The 14,428-nt window shown below is 34.5% G+C and overlaps 3 protein-coding genes across 3 annotated transcripts; 1 reads left to right on the top strand and 2 right to left on the bottom strand.

Moving 5' to 3' along the window:
• Window positions 1-3,363: 3,363 nt before the first annotated feature.
• Window positions 3,364-5,707, bottom strand: LOC109606147 (F-box/SPRY domain-containing protein 1). Its single transcript, XM_020022715.2, has 3 exons — window positions 4,897-5,707; window positions 4,752-4,842; window positions 3,364-4,702 (listed from the first exon to the last, which is right to left on the bottom strand). The coding sequence occupies exons 1-3, from the start codon at window positions 5,476-5,478 to the stop codon at window positions 4,608-4,610; spliced, it is 768 nt and encodes a 255-aa protein (XP_019878274.1). The 5' UTR covers window positions 5,479-5,707; the 3' UTR covers window positions 3,364-4,607.
• Window positions 5,708-5,744: 37 nt separating this feature from the next.
• Window positions 5,745-6,208, top strand: LOC109606816 (COP9 signalosome complex subunit 9). The gene is given in 3 exon segments (XM_020023355.2): window positions 5,745-5,961; window positions 6,011-6,083; window positions 6,144-6,208. Coding segments are annotated over 3 exon segments (207 nt in total). The 5' UTR covers window positions 5,745-5,892.
• A 96-nt stretch (window positions 6,209-6,304) lies between these two features.
• Window positions 6,305-13,155, bottom strand: LOC109606154 (transcription factor Dp-1). Its single transcript, XM_020022720.2, has 8 exons — window positions 12,780-13,155; window positions 12,562-12,689; window positions 11,737-11,794; window positions 11,601-11,677; window positions 8,085-8,782; window positions 7,948-8,030; window positions 7,808-7,891; window positions 6,305-7,714 (listed from the first exon to the last, which is right to left on the bottom strand). Exons 1-8 carry the CDS (start codon window positions 12,826-12,828, stop codon window positions 7,491-7,493), a joined length of 1,401 nt encoding a protein of 466 aa, XP_019878279.2. The 5' UTR covers window positions 12,829-13,155; the 3' UTR covers window positions 6,305-7,490.
• Window positions 13,156-14,428: the final 1,273 nt, after the last annotated feature.

Genomic DNA, 14,428 nt, shown 5'->3' with positions numbered 1-14,428 from the left:
GAAACCAAAACAGAAGCGGACTACATACCGATGAAGAATTTGAGTTGTTTTAATTAAATTATTTTAGTATTATTGACGCGTAAGGCATACTGTAAGTGTGCGGGGTGTCCTAGGTTGGGGCAGCTGTTACAGGTCAAACTGACCTAACTGAACGCATTTGACTACAGCAAATTGCATTTTTCGGACTGTTTCTGAAGTCTCTTTGTACAGGGACTTATGGTTCATTTTGGAAAAGTGTAATAACCATTTTATTCAACCATTTACCTCAAAAAATATATATCATCCTAGTATTTCAAGATAATACGAGTCAAGATTTTCAAAAGTATGTAATTTGTGATATTTATATTATTATTACCATATCTTAATCATTAATAATTTGTTTGGAGAATAGTCTCAATTTTTGAGTGGGTGTGATATTTTTGATAGAGAAATTACAAACTTCCATTGAGGTAAAAGGATGCCTATAACAAAAAATAAATAAATATAATATTTATTACACTCGTGGATACTTCAGAAGCAGTTTTGCTCTGACTGGTCCAGAAAAACACCTCGGACCCCCCGTACTTTTAAAAAAAGAAAAAACAAAAACAGTTGTTGTTACCAGTGACAATTTTATCGTTGTATGTGATAGATTTATTAGGTTTAGTACATAATGACATAATCACCGTAACTCCGTGCGTCCGTTCGAATCGAAGACTGAGATGGTTGTGGGGGATTCACCTAAATCGGGGTAACTAAAACTCGAATGCGCTTTAGCTTCACATTACTAATACTGCATATGCTTATTATATTTAAATTATACAAGTGTTTTTCACCTAGATGTTTTTAATGACACGCAAATTTGTGCGACGACTTTGTGATATTATGTTTCTAATAATATTTACGTACTTGTTAATTTTAATATAGTGTTTTGTAATAAAATAAAACAGTATTTTTAATTTATAAATTTTGTTTAATAATTTGATAATATCGCTATTCACAGGAATACAAATTGATTTGTTTAATATACATCGTACGATCATAAAAAATTTCAAATGAAAGTACAATAATTTATTTATTAAGTACAAACTAATAACAGCCAAATGCAATATGCACTTTTAATAATGTATTTAAGACCTACAAAATAAGTAAAATAAATTAATTAAATATATCTTATATACTGAGATGAGATTATTATAGATTTTGATTTTGTTTCTTAATAACAACAAAAATTAATTAAAATTAATGTTTTAAAATCCATTGTATTTTGTTTTAAAGGATCTTTGCATAGTTACTGAAAGTATAAAATAAAAAAATAATTTAAATAATTTTTAAATAATCTGTATTACAAGTTATAATCAGTTAATGAAAAACTGGGTTAAAATATTAAATCACATATTACCAACTAAAATAATTGTAATTAATGTATTAAAATCAATTTTGTATATTTTAAAGAACCCTTGCATGGTTATTGGGCACTAGATAAAAAATAATTTAAATAACTCTTGAATTATATGTGTTACAAATTATAGTCAATATCAGTTTATAAAAACAGTGTAATGACTATAAAATAGAACCCTTGCATGACTACTGAAGGTATAATATAAAGAATGGATGAAAGAACTCTTAAATTATCTGTACTACAATTTATAATCAACATCAGTTAACTATGTTATGACTATAAATATTGAAGAAAATAAATAATTCAGATAATAAATAAAGGAACTTACAATTGGAAATAAGATTAATAAAGAGATTTCGTTTTTATTTGTTACATGATAAATATTAATTATAATTTATATTTTCAAAACAATTTTATTTATATTAAAAAGACCTTGCATTATTACTAAAGGTATAACGTATAAATTAATTTAAATAACAGTCAAATAATCTATATTATGAAATAATCATAATCAACCTACGAATAAAAACAAAAACAATTACAATACTAGAAAATAAAATAATTCAGATAACAAATAATGGAAATTGCAATTAAGAACAGTTTACTGATAAGAATTTTTATTTTTATTAGTTTAAACTTATGTACAGTAATAGATTTTTTAATAAGAGTATTAGAACTATATCTTTTCATTGTTATATTTAATTTAATTATTTTTACGGAATAAACTTGTTTTTGGACAATATGGTATTTCTGGAACTATTACATATTAATTTTGGGAGATTACTTGAACACTTGAACTGGCGGATTCCAGTTTTTACTTTTACAATAGAGTAAAAAATGTAATATTTTCAATTCACAGCTACCGTATACAAATACAAGACCGAATTCGGCACCCCTATCGACAACTCGTACAAGGACAGCAAGGAGCAAACACTGCAGCTGGTCACTGAAACTTAAATGTAAACGTCCCAAAACTGAAGCGAACATACCATGAAGAATTTGAGTTGTTTCAATTAGATTATTTTAGTATTATTAACGTGTAAGGCATACTGTAAGTGTGCGGGGTGTTCTGGGTTGGGGCAGCTGTTACAGAAAAACTAACTGATCTAATGGAAGGCAGTTGACTGCTGCAAATTGAATTTTTCGGGCTGTTTCTGAAGTGTCTTTGTACAATTATGGTTCATTTAGGAAAAGTGTAATAACCATTTTATTCAACCATTTACCTCAAAAAAATATATGTCATCATAGTATTTCAAGATAATACGAGTCAAGCTTTTCAACTGTATGTAATTTGTGATATTTATATTATTGTTACCATATCTTAATCATTAATAATTTGTTTGAAAAATAGTCCCAATTTTTGAGTGGGTATGATATTTTTGATAGAGAAGTTACAAACTTCCATTAAGGTAAAAAGATGCTTATAACAATACTACACTACTACAATAAATACTATATTTATTACATTTGTAGATACTTTAGAAACAGTTTTGCTCCGACTAGACAAGAAAAAATTTTCGGACACCTCTACTTTTAAAAAAGAAAAAACAAAAACAGTTGTTGTTACCAGTGACAATTTTATCGTTGAATGTGATAAATTTATTAGGTTTAGTACATAATAACATAAACACCGTAACTCCGTGCGTCCGTTCGAATCGAAAACTGAGATGGTTGTGAGAGATTCACAGAAAACTCGAAAGCGCTTTAGCTTCACATGACGAATACTGCATATGCTTATTATATTTAAATTATACAAGTGTTTTTCACCTAGATGTTTCAAATGACACCCAAATTTGTGCGACTATTATGATATTATGTTTCTAATAATATTTACGTACTTGTTAATTTTATAGTGTTGTAATAAAATAAAACAGTATTTTTAATTTATAATTTTTGTTTAATAATTTGATAATATCGCTATTCACAGAAATACAAATTGATTTGTTTAATATACATCGTACAATCATAAAAAATCTCAAACGAAAGTGCAATAATTTATTTATTAAGTACAGTCTAAAACAGTCAAATGCAATATGCACTTTTAATAATGTATTTAAGTCCTACAAAATAAGTAAAATAAATTAATTAAATAGGTACGAGATTGCAGCAATACAATTGTCAATTGCTTAATACATTTGGAATAATATTTACAACGTTTTGTACTTAAATCAATCAAAGTAAAAATATGAAGTAGTGACTTATGATTTATAAAAAGTCGAAACGGTGCATTTATTTGAATACAAAAATAATTTCGTTCCTAATCTAAATTTGAAGTTATTTGCGGCTCACGCACTTCATATTTTCAGCAGGGGGCACAAATTAAATTCGGCCTTTTCGCAGGAAAAGGTCCAGAACGAAATTACAACATACCCGAAACAATATCACAGAAATAAATTATTTTAAAAGGTCATAATCTACTGCCAAATCTACAAGGCATCATTGGTTTTTCATTACTTTTTAGCTTCATTAACTTAATCGAATCGATCCGTGTTTATTTTATTAATTTTGATGACCGTATCAAAATATGCAGACAATGTGACGAATATTTTACTTATAGTGTACAATCATTTCTAAAAAATACTGGACTAGAATACATGGAAGGAAATCGAATTCACCTAGCACAACTTCAAATCCCTTTTCACGTAAATTCCTATTAATAAATCGCACTGCAACAAAACACAAAGTAACAGTTCTTGCGATTGGCAGTTGTATTGTAAATTATGCGAATTAAAATAAAAAGTGGGTTTACGAATAAAATTTCCCTGAGATCAGCAAATATTTTTTACAGTGGCAAAACATCGAAGTGCTCATTTATTTCAGTACTTTATATAATTATCGTTAGACTAAAACCGGACACTAAGATGGGTCAAAAACCGGAACTGTGGAGTCACAACTGAATAAAACATGAACTAAAACGTTCACGAATGCGATTATACTCCGCCGCATCGACCCCCAGTCCAACAAACAAATAAAAGCAAACTATTTACACATTGCTATACACAAACATGAACCGGAGATCGACCAAGGGAATCGGGACATTGCTTAACTAAGTCGGAGACAACTCGAACCGTTGTGTCCGAACAAGTAAAATATTTATATTATATCACATGGCAAACCAGAACTGACCAGAGCCCAACTCGTCTCGACGCGTAACTGAGAAACTGTTCTCGCTTCATAGGCTTGTTTCATAGTCACTTTTGAAAAGTTTATTTGTTAGCAGCTATTGTTAGCCATCTAAGGGCGGTCCGAGGTACACCATTGAAACCTCCGTGTTGCCGTACACTGCACTTACTGTTGGATACAGCTTCTTATCCGGCAACCCTGAAAGCTTTACATTAATAGATTTCAACAACAGTTGTTGGTTACCCACCTCTAAATGCAACCCCCAAAAATTCATAGTTTTTCTCAAACGATAGGGTGTTGTCATCACAATCCAGGATGACTCTAATCCTTTCACCAACCTAAAAAACTCATCACTCAATTAAACGCAATCGCAGATTCGTGCACAAACATACCTGGTACTTGGGAGCGTTGTTCAACATGGGATAGTTCCCCTGGGCGTCTCCGTTATGCAACAGATGATTGTCCACCAGGTTCCAGCCCCAGCTCTGGTCGTCGCTGCCCAGCAACGCGACGTACCCGTGACACTGCAGCGGCGCATCCTTGGTGGCTATACCTATAACCGCCACCGTGCCCAGCGGACCCTCCCAGATCACCTCCCAGGCGTGCCTGCCGTGCCGGAAGCCGATCTTCCCCCGCGAGGCGTCCGTGCTCTGGGCCACCGGGTTCCGGTGCAACGTGAACCCGTTCGGTTTGATGTAGATGTTGCGCGAACAGTCGTTCGGATTCCAGGCGTGATAGAAGGCCCGCAACTTCGCCTTGTACGTGGGCACGGACGAGAGTATGTCCAATTTGAGCGCCTCTTCGGCCAGCTTGCGGATGCAGTGCATGCGCCACACGTCGTTGTTCTCATCGTTCAGAAAGCTGTACCAACGCTTGCAGACCAGCGAGCAGTTGCGGAGGTCGTCCAACGAGAGGTACGAGAATATCGACTCCAGGATGTTGTCCGGCATCAGCGTAGGGGATGCGGATTCCATTTTCGCTTCGTGGTTGTTCCGAGGTTTAATAGAAGTCGACGACGATTATGTTGTTGTCAGTTTACTAATTTTTATCGTGGGGTTGTCTTTAATCAAGGGGTTGAGGATTATTGCACTGCAACACTACATTAATGACATTTGACAAGTTGTTTACTTCTGTCAAAACCGTGTTGCCAAACTGCGTTTGTTTACAATTTTGTTTACCACACATCAAATGATTACCAAGTTTACGTCCTGCTACATTTTGTTTATTAACATTCCAATATTATTTATACAATCCTATGAAAATCTATAGAAAACCCAACCAGGGCCACCAACATGTTAAAACCAAAATCCCCAGGCCTTGACAACCACACATGTTTTTTGATATCTGACGTCTCTATAAACAATTCATAATCAACAACAAATTCAGCGATGAAGCCAGCAATAGTAGCAGACGAAATGTTTCCAGAAGGAGCAGGTCCTTATATGGACTTGGAGGAGGTGGTAAACATAGTTTATTTATAATTAAATACTAAATAATATATTTTAGGCTGGCGGGTCCACAAGTCTTCTGATGGACCTCACCGCAAACGAGAAAGCTGTTCATGCAGATTTTTTCAATGGTAAGAAATAAAACTTTCGTCTTTGTAAGGCTGTTTAATTAATTTTGTTATTTGTTATAGAATTTGAAGATTTGTATGATGATGATGATTTGGCATAACTACAATTTCTGAAGTTGTATATTTAAAATTTCATATAGTTGAGGTATTTTTAAGATGGTCGTAATAAAGTATTTAAATTAGTATTTTTATCTTTCATTCACCCTAATAAAATAAAATACAGCTTTGTTGGTATCATTTTATTAACGGAACATGTCACAACATTATTGTAATTACCAAATACTGTTTGTAGGTACCAAAAATGTATTTTTTTTTAATCACAGGTCAAAAGTGTAATTTTGTAAATTCTGCTTGTTTGTTTTTTTATAAGAAATATTGTACAATGATAAAAAACTATTCTAGTTCAATAATAATGGCATCTACATCTGTATTTCAATTAACCATAATATGTTACAGTTTGAACATAAACCAGGTATTGTTTTATTAGAATGTACATATATGGACATTGAATTTCAATTGTGCTGTTTAATTAACACAAATTTTAACAATAAACCAAATATAAAAGGCCAAATATATTTAAGGGCTAAATCTTAACATAAACTCTTTCAATCAATTATCTTATTTACAAAAAATTACAACTCGTTTTAAAAATTAATCAAATATTAAGCAGATGGTTCAAATTGAATTATGTACAGGTTTTTTACAAAACAAATTAAACAATCAATCTTCACACAGTCTCAGGTGTGCCCAAAACCATGTGAAGAGTCCAATTCAGGGACCGACTTTCTATTTTAAAATAATCTGTCTCCATGCTAAAAAATCAATTATCTTGGTCCTCTACAAAAATTTTACTCGTTTAAATATGTTAAGCACTTGAAATCACTTGGCGCAAAATTTTACTCTTGCTCAAAAAATGAACGTCTCTCTCACCACAACAATATTTACAGAACATCGCGTCTCAGCATCAGTGCAACTATCTTAAGTGATATCAAAAACTATATCTATTCGTCTCGTTCATACGAAAAATAAATTTATATTGTCGTACAACTTCCACTTTAATCAGGGTGACGGAAGGCGTGTTTTTTTTCTCTTCTGTTGGACGTTTTTCGTGTGATTTTGTCAAAGAAACAATACTTTACCCACACTGCACAATAATTGTTACTCATTTTCGATGAATATTTAAATACAAAAAACGTTCTGTAACTGCAAAATGTTAAATTGAACTCGGCCCAGAAACAAGGAGAACTGGAAATAAACATTTATGATAAACTAAACAAAAGATCAACAACATTAAAAAACTCTTAACAAATCAAACCCCCAACAAAAATCAATAAATACGACGTGCAAAAAGTGGTACGCCATCGAAAAATCAAAAAAACGATTCGCCACCGCCGCCTCCATCGCCCCGTTCTATCCGTTCAGGTCGGTGTCGCTCGATATGTCCGAGTCGATCTCGTCCTCCGAATAATCGGCGCCGTTCGGCGACATCGGGTCGTAACTCGACGACTGTCGCGAACTGTCATCCAACGTCGCCTCCACCAGATCGTCGACGCTGAAGTGGACCGCCCCGGAGCTGCCCGACGCCGTCGTCAGCACGTCGTCCAATCCGGAGTGGCTGGAGCCGCTCGCAATTTCTGCATAATCAATCAAATTGTCAGTAAATGTTACACAACTGGTTTACAATGCTAATTTAAACTTAAACTTTGTATGCTGTTTTAATGACTTACTGTCCACGTATGGCCACAGAGATTCAGGTACTAATCCTTTAATTCGTTCTAGATCCTCCGGCGTGCACTCGCCTGTATTCAGTCCTGAGGATAACAAACACAATCAAACAACGAAGGGTTTTTTGCTGCTGTTACAATACCTGACAACATTCCAATTGACTTGAGTATGTCCGAATCATCATTGATTTCGAACTTATCGCTAAATTGAAATAGGTACTCCATCCTGCAACAAATACGTTTATAATTCAGGCAACAAGGACCCCACAAGCAGACTTACTTATCATTCGAAATGCTACAATTAATAACAGTCTTCTTGTCCGTGTTAACAACAATAAAAGGCAATTGAATGTACGAATTAGGCGCGGGCGTCCCGTGCGTCCTCTCCGCGTCTCGATTCCTCTGTGCCAAATTCTTGAAGGCGACCTGGTTGAGTATCAACTTGTTCAGCTGACGCTCCTTCTCCTTGATGGACTTGATCTTCTTCTGTACCTCCTTCTCCAGCTGCTGACACTCCTGAAGCGAGTTGGTGGGCAACCCGATCCACCTGATCTCCTTCTTCTCCTTCGAAATAATGTTCATGGCCATCAGCACGTTGAGCGCGTCGTACACCCTACGCCTGATGTTCTTCTGGTCGTACTCGGCCGCGAACTGGCTGGTGGCGTTCGTGAACTCCGTCACCAGCTCGTCGGCCACCTCGTTGTACGTGGTGGTACCCTTCTGTTTCACCTTCTCGCACACCTTCATCGAGAAGTGACGCAGCCCCTTGCTCACCTTCTCCGACTTCCTGCATCGCTTCGACTCCGGCGTGTACTCCATCTCGAGCGAGTCGACGGCCCGTTGGTTCTTGCGCGAGAGGATGGGTGGCGCCTTGGCGCCGCTCTGTGGCGAAGGGGACGGGGCCGTTTGGTAGGCGGTCGTGCCCGCCTGTATTTGGATTTTGGGGGAGGCCGAGGCGTTTATGAACTTGAAATTTTGCTGCAACAATGAACGTTTGAACGGAATGCGATTTTCAATGGTGGCAACCTAACGTGACATAGGGGTTAACAAATGTGCAAATTGAATAGGAAATTTGAAGATGTTATGTTGGCTATTAATTTAAAAGGATAGTTGGCTGTAAAATAACTGATAATTTTTGGATGAATTACAGTGGCGGCACGTGAGGATTGAGTCCGGTGAGACACATTATATATTGAACAAGAAAAACAATATTTTACATTTGTTATGTAAATTTAGTCCGCAAGATACATTTTTCAAGTCAAAAACTTTTTATCAAATATCTTCACTATCCTTTGAAAATAAGATATGGTCAGCATATAGTAAATCCCCAGTTTTTTGTCCTGTATTTGTTAATGTATTCAAATTAGGATTTTGACGGTTTAATCCTTTTACATCAAACATTTTGTCATGGTTATTTAAACCGGAAATATACATTTATTTAATAAAAAATCTTCCACGTCAACGGCATTTCTTATGTTAATAAATTCTTTCGTGTTATTACTGGTTGACGCCATATCGTAATAAAAGAGACGCAGTATTAAAAACTTTTCCACAACTGAATCCACCAGACACACACATGAAACTGAAGAATCGGAAACTTCGTTTGTGTCGGTATTTGGAGTTATCTCATTGGCTGGAGGCCACGCCTCAGCTCCCCTACCATTGAAACAATAACCTTAAAGCGCATGCGCGATTGTTGGAAACGAATTGACGCGAAGAGGCACATTTAAAAGTGCCTCTGGAGAACTTGCGCTCAAAATATTCATTGAAATTTAATATAAAATTGTTATTGCTTGTTTAATACTTGGTTTTACAATTTATTACCCTTCTAACTTTGTTTAAATATTGAGTTATACTCTACTTTAAAAAATAAAAACACAAAAAAATGTATTTTTTAATATAGAGTTTAAGAAATCTTATATACAGTGATGACCAAAGCAGAACCATCGTTTCTTATTAAATTAAATTTAGAATTGTCACTAAAAACTACTCCTCACTGTTCTATGATCCAGTGAATGTGATCCTAAACAAGTCAAAATTGAACTTTCACATTATTAATAAAATCCAGGAATTTTCGTGTAGCTCTGGGGTTAAACGAACCCCCATCCTTTAACCATCTTCTCCCAGTCCTTAAACTAATTTCAACAAGTCTCATTTCCTTCAAATCGACTCTAATTTCAGTTGACGATGAGTTTGGATTATTTTTTGACATCAAGCAAAACCCACAAAAATTAACAGTTTTTCCAATTTAAAATTAATTTTTCTTTAAGAAATATTAATTTTATTTACTTGCTTAACTCTGATCGACTCACTGTACACAAATCAGTTTAAGGGGACCTACGCCAGAACAATTGAAGCATCCCCATAGCATAATTGAACCTCCACCATGTTTCACTATGGATATAACCAATCTTTTGTATAGTTTTATTCCAGCACGAAGTTTAACATGAACAGAACCGACGTTTTTTATAAGTTAAATTTAGACTCACTAAAAACTACTCGCCCCCACTGTTCTGTGGTCCAGTGAATGTGATCCAAGGCAAGTCAAAATTGGACCTTAATATTTTTAGTAGAAATCAGGGTTTCCTTGTAAGTCTGGGGACAAATGAACCTCCATTCTCTAACCATTTTCTCACACCCCTTGAACTAATTTAGCAAGTCCCATTTCCTCAAGGTTGGCTTTAATATCAGTTGACAATAAGATTGGATTGTTTTCTGACATTCGAAATATCCAGTAGTTATCGATTTTTTTTTTCGAACTCAACTTCGACAATTTAGCTTGAATCACTTGAACAGTTCCTCAATTTTTTTAAAAATACGGGAAACGATTGACTTATTTAGCCATAAACTTTTAGCCATTTCTTCTTGTTTCTCCGGGTCTTGGCAACGCTATAATAAGCGAAAGACCGCCAGTAAATAATCGATTTAAATTTACAGGGAGCAATGAAAGACCATAAAGTAAAAAGTTTTTATAATTTTATCCATTAAAATTAAAAAAGTACGCAATTTTTTAAAGAAGAAAATTAGATTGACCAGTCGCATAGTAGACACAACCATAACATAAAAAACAATTAACATTATAGGAACTGGCATCCAATTCAAGTAATATAATTCATAATTTTAATAAACTACAGAGAAATTAAATTTTAGGTTTGAATTTTAGGTATTAATATAATATAATATATTGCTATAAAACCCTGTATAAAATTTAGGAATTTTAATATAATTGTTCCTTATAAGGTGGCATCAAAATTGGTAGCTTTACAGACCTTTTAGTTAGACCGTTAAAATAAAAAAGTTGACAATTTTTTTTAAAGAAAATTTATATTGACCAATTTCAAAGTGGACACAAGAATAACAGAAAAAACAAACATTACAGGCACTGGAATTCAATTCAAGCAGTATAGCTTATATTTTTAATAAATATTATAATAATACAATTATGGCCACTACTGCATATGTTAAATAATTTATACATGGCTTAAAAAAATATTTCGTTGGGCATTTTGAAAACTTTAGTTTTGTTCAATTATTCTTTTTTGATACTAATGTATTCTTTAGTGAAATATAACTAAGGGATTATTCATTCAGTCGATATCTGATTATTCTGCTAAGCACACTGATATTGTATGACTCAATTATTTATCTAGAAGTTTAGAAAGGATTTTGTTTACTGATTCTTCCAAGTCGACCATCTGTCTAAATATAAAGACATAAAAATTGTGCCAATAAAATCATTTTCAGGGTCTTACCAGCCTCATCTGAGTAGCCACCACCGATGAATTATCTTACTTACCATTTGTGAAGGTGTGAGTCTGATGGTTTTCGTGACTTTGGGCATTGCACCACTGTTCACATGTATTGGTACGGTTTCTAAAAGTTGACAAACATTCACTTGATGAATTGATTATTCAGTATTACTCTAAACTTACTTGTCACAATTTTAGGTGAGGATATCGTCCTAATTACCTGCGCTCCAGCTGCGAAGTTCTGAAGAGAAAAAGTAATATTTCAAATTGAAGACAAACATATAAAACATGGTGGGTAATTGACACAAGATTAATTTAATAGGTAAAAACTAACAAAACTGATACACTGAATCAATAAATCAATTAGTCATGACAATTTCCTGTTTAAATAATTCAAAAAACTACCTGTGTTCAACAGATGGTTTATATTATAAAACTAACAGGTGTTTACCCCTTATTTACATCATTTTCTTGTCCAATTAAAGTCTGGTGCATTATGTGGGGTTTTAAGTGAAAATATCATTTCCTGAATGGGAAATTCTAGAGTTTTTTTCGGTCAGTGACACCAAGTCGCGATCGTGTTTCCTTTTAAGGCAGATAACCGCTTTTCTGCAAGTCTATTTTTGGTTCTTAATCAATTCTTTAGATTTCCTTTATTTGGTGTTTAAAGAACTAAAAAATTATGTGTCTCAGCCCCGTATTTTTAGTACTATTCAAGGTTTATTATTAAGTAGTTTTTGGGGTAAAAATTCCACAAAAAGGTAATATTTTGTGAAAACTAAGTAAATCAGTTGTAAAATTACTATTAATAAGTGTACAATATGGATTTATTGCAATGAAAACCAAAAATGAAGGAAGTAATAACAAAACAAAATAAAAGGCAACTGTCAGAGTGTCTATTAAAGTCATATTTTTTTGCATTACAGGAACGAATTCCTGCGAACGTCGCGCACAAATCAGGGATAGACTAGCATGAGGCACCAACAAGAAAAACCGAAAATCCCCTACCTGGCTGGAGTCGGCGGTGCTGGACGTTGGCGATTTAAATATCTTGATCGGCTGGCCCGCCACCGACGAGGTGACAATGCTGCTTATCGGCTTGCCGGACTGCACCAGCTTGATCATCTGTGGCTGTCCTGCGAACAAAATTGAAGGTTATGATGTTGCCGTTCGCCCCCCCAGCTCATACGAAAATCCCGCCATCGTGCAAACACTAATCGCATTACCGTTGGTGCCCTGGATGACCCAGTTGGTGGTGTTGTTCTGGTGGGTCATCTCGACCACCCTCTCGAAGTAGTGCTACCTCGTCCGCACTCTGAAAACTGGGCAAATCTAGACGTCCGTCCGACGCAAAATGGCGACCGATCGGCTGCTCGCACTTCCGAGAGCCGTCACTGTTTCATGCCAACACCGACACCGTTATCGACACGCACGAAATGTAACACATAGATTGCACTTTGCACCGGTATGACTCGGGGCGCCCCGATTTTATTTAGACGGGGTGAAAAAACGTTTTGTAGCAGGGCTGTCGCATCGCCGATCCAGTTGGCGGCAGCACAAAGTCTCGTATGCCATTGGTCGAGACACGCTCGCCGTAGTTCAGCGACTCGCCGCAGCACGTTTGAATTCCGTAACGGTTTGGCGCCACTTCACCTATCAACCGCGTCGTTGCCGCAGTTACGAATATTTCCCCAATAAACAAAACAAAAGTGCGTTTTATTTTGTTTATTAATTTAGTATTTTGCGGTGTAATTGTTCTTAACAATTTTTATTCAACTCACGTTATTATTGTTTGCAGAACAATAAGTAATTGATGCCTAATTAATAAAAAAATACCTCGTATTTTATTTATCCTTTTATTAATAAATTTGACAACGTGTCATGCACCTGACAATCGTCAAAACAAGTTCGTTCCGAAAATATTGTTTACACAATGTGACAGACAAAAAATACAAACACGCATAAACATTTGTTTTTTTTTATTTGATGCACCAAATTATTCGGCCAACTAATTGCCGATTTATATTACAAAATACTTTTAAAACATTTTTGTTCTTTTTTATTTCCAGCCAGCTAATTTGTCCGTTAACTGTTTTTTGAATATTTTTTTTTTAATTTTAATCAGAAATTTAATTTGTAAGATTAATTAGTTAAAAATGTTTACCTTGATGTACACACTTAAAATAACTAAAAAAATAATTAATAAAGTAAAGACTTCAAATTAAATGAGAAGTAGAGGAAAAGCATAAATAACATTACCAGTGGTTTATTAACATTAAAAAAGTACAGCATTAGTCTGTGAAGCACTGTCAATATTGAAAAAAAAGTGTTTAAGAAATTTTACTCCAATACACAGTAACAAAGAAATGACACAACCAATCCCTCACAATTTTTTATTTGTGATATTGGGTAGCATTCATGTTGAAACACGTTTATTAAGAGCATTATTTCTTTAATATATGCAAGCAGATTGTTGTTTAATACATCCCTGTCATCATCAGTCTGAGGAGACTACGTCATAAGAATTGGAGGATCCCCATATCATAATTGAACCACCAACATGTTTAACTGTGAGTATAAGAAACTTCCTAATGTGATCTTAAGCAAGTACTTTCACATTTATGGTTGAAATTATGGTTATTCTTGGAGGTCTGGGGTTAAAGGAACCCCCTTCCAAACACCATTTTCTCTCAGTCCATGAACTAATTTCCTCCAGATTGGCTTTAATTTCAGATGACGATAAAATTTGATTGTTTATTGACTTTCGAATTATCCAGTTATCGATTTTTTTTTTCGAACTCAACTTCTACAATTTAGCTATCACTTGAATTACTTGAACAGTTCCTCAAATTTTTTTAAAAATACGGGAAACGAT

This window comes from Aethina tumida, chromosome 4 (assembly GCF_024364675.1).
Source record: "Aethina tumida isolate Nest 87 chromosome 4, icAetTumi1.1, whole genome shotgun sequence".
NCBI lineage: Eukaryota > Metazoa > Arthropoda > Insecta > Coleoptera > Nitidulidae > Aethina > Aethina tumida.
Note: the sequence above shows the minus strand (reverse complement) of the source record. Positions and strands in the feature narration are given on the sequence as shown.

Coding starts and splice junctions, on each gene's coding strand:
- LOC109606147 (XM_020022715.2), bottom strand. CDS start 5,478: ATGGAATCCGCATCCCCTACGCTGATGCCGGACAACATCCTGGAGTCG. Junction 4,843..4,896: donor ACAACGCTCCCAAGTACCAG/GTATGTTTGTGC, acceptor TGAGTTTTTTAG/GTTGGTGAAAGGATTAGAGT. Junction 4,703..4,751: donor TTTGGGGGTTGCATTTAGAG/GTGGGTAACCAA, acceptor TAAAGCTTTCAG/GGTTGCCGGATAAGAAGCTG.
- LOC109606154 (XM_020022720.2), bottom strand. CDS start 12,828: ATGACCCACCAGAACAACACCACCAACTGGGTCATCCAGGGCACCAAC. Junction 11,795..12,561: donor GCACCGCCGACTCCAGCCAG/GTAGGGGATTTT, acceptor TTTTCTCTTCAG/AACTTCGCAGCTGGAGCGCA. Junction 7,715..7,807: donor TCTGTGGCCATACGTGGACA/GTAAGTCATTAA, acceptor TTGATTATGCAG/AAATTGCGAGCGGCTCCAGC.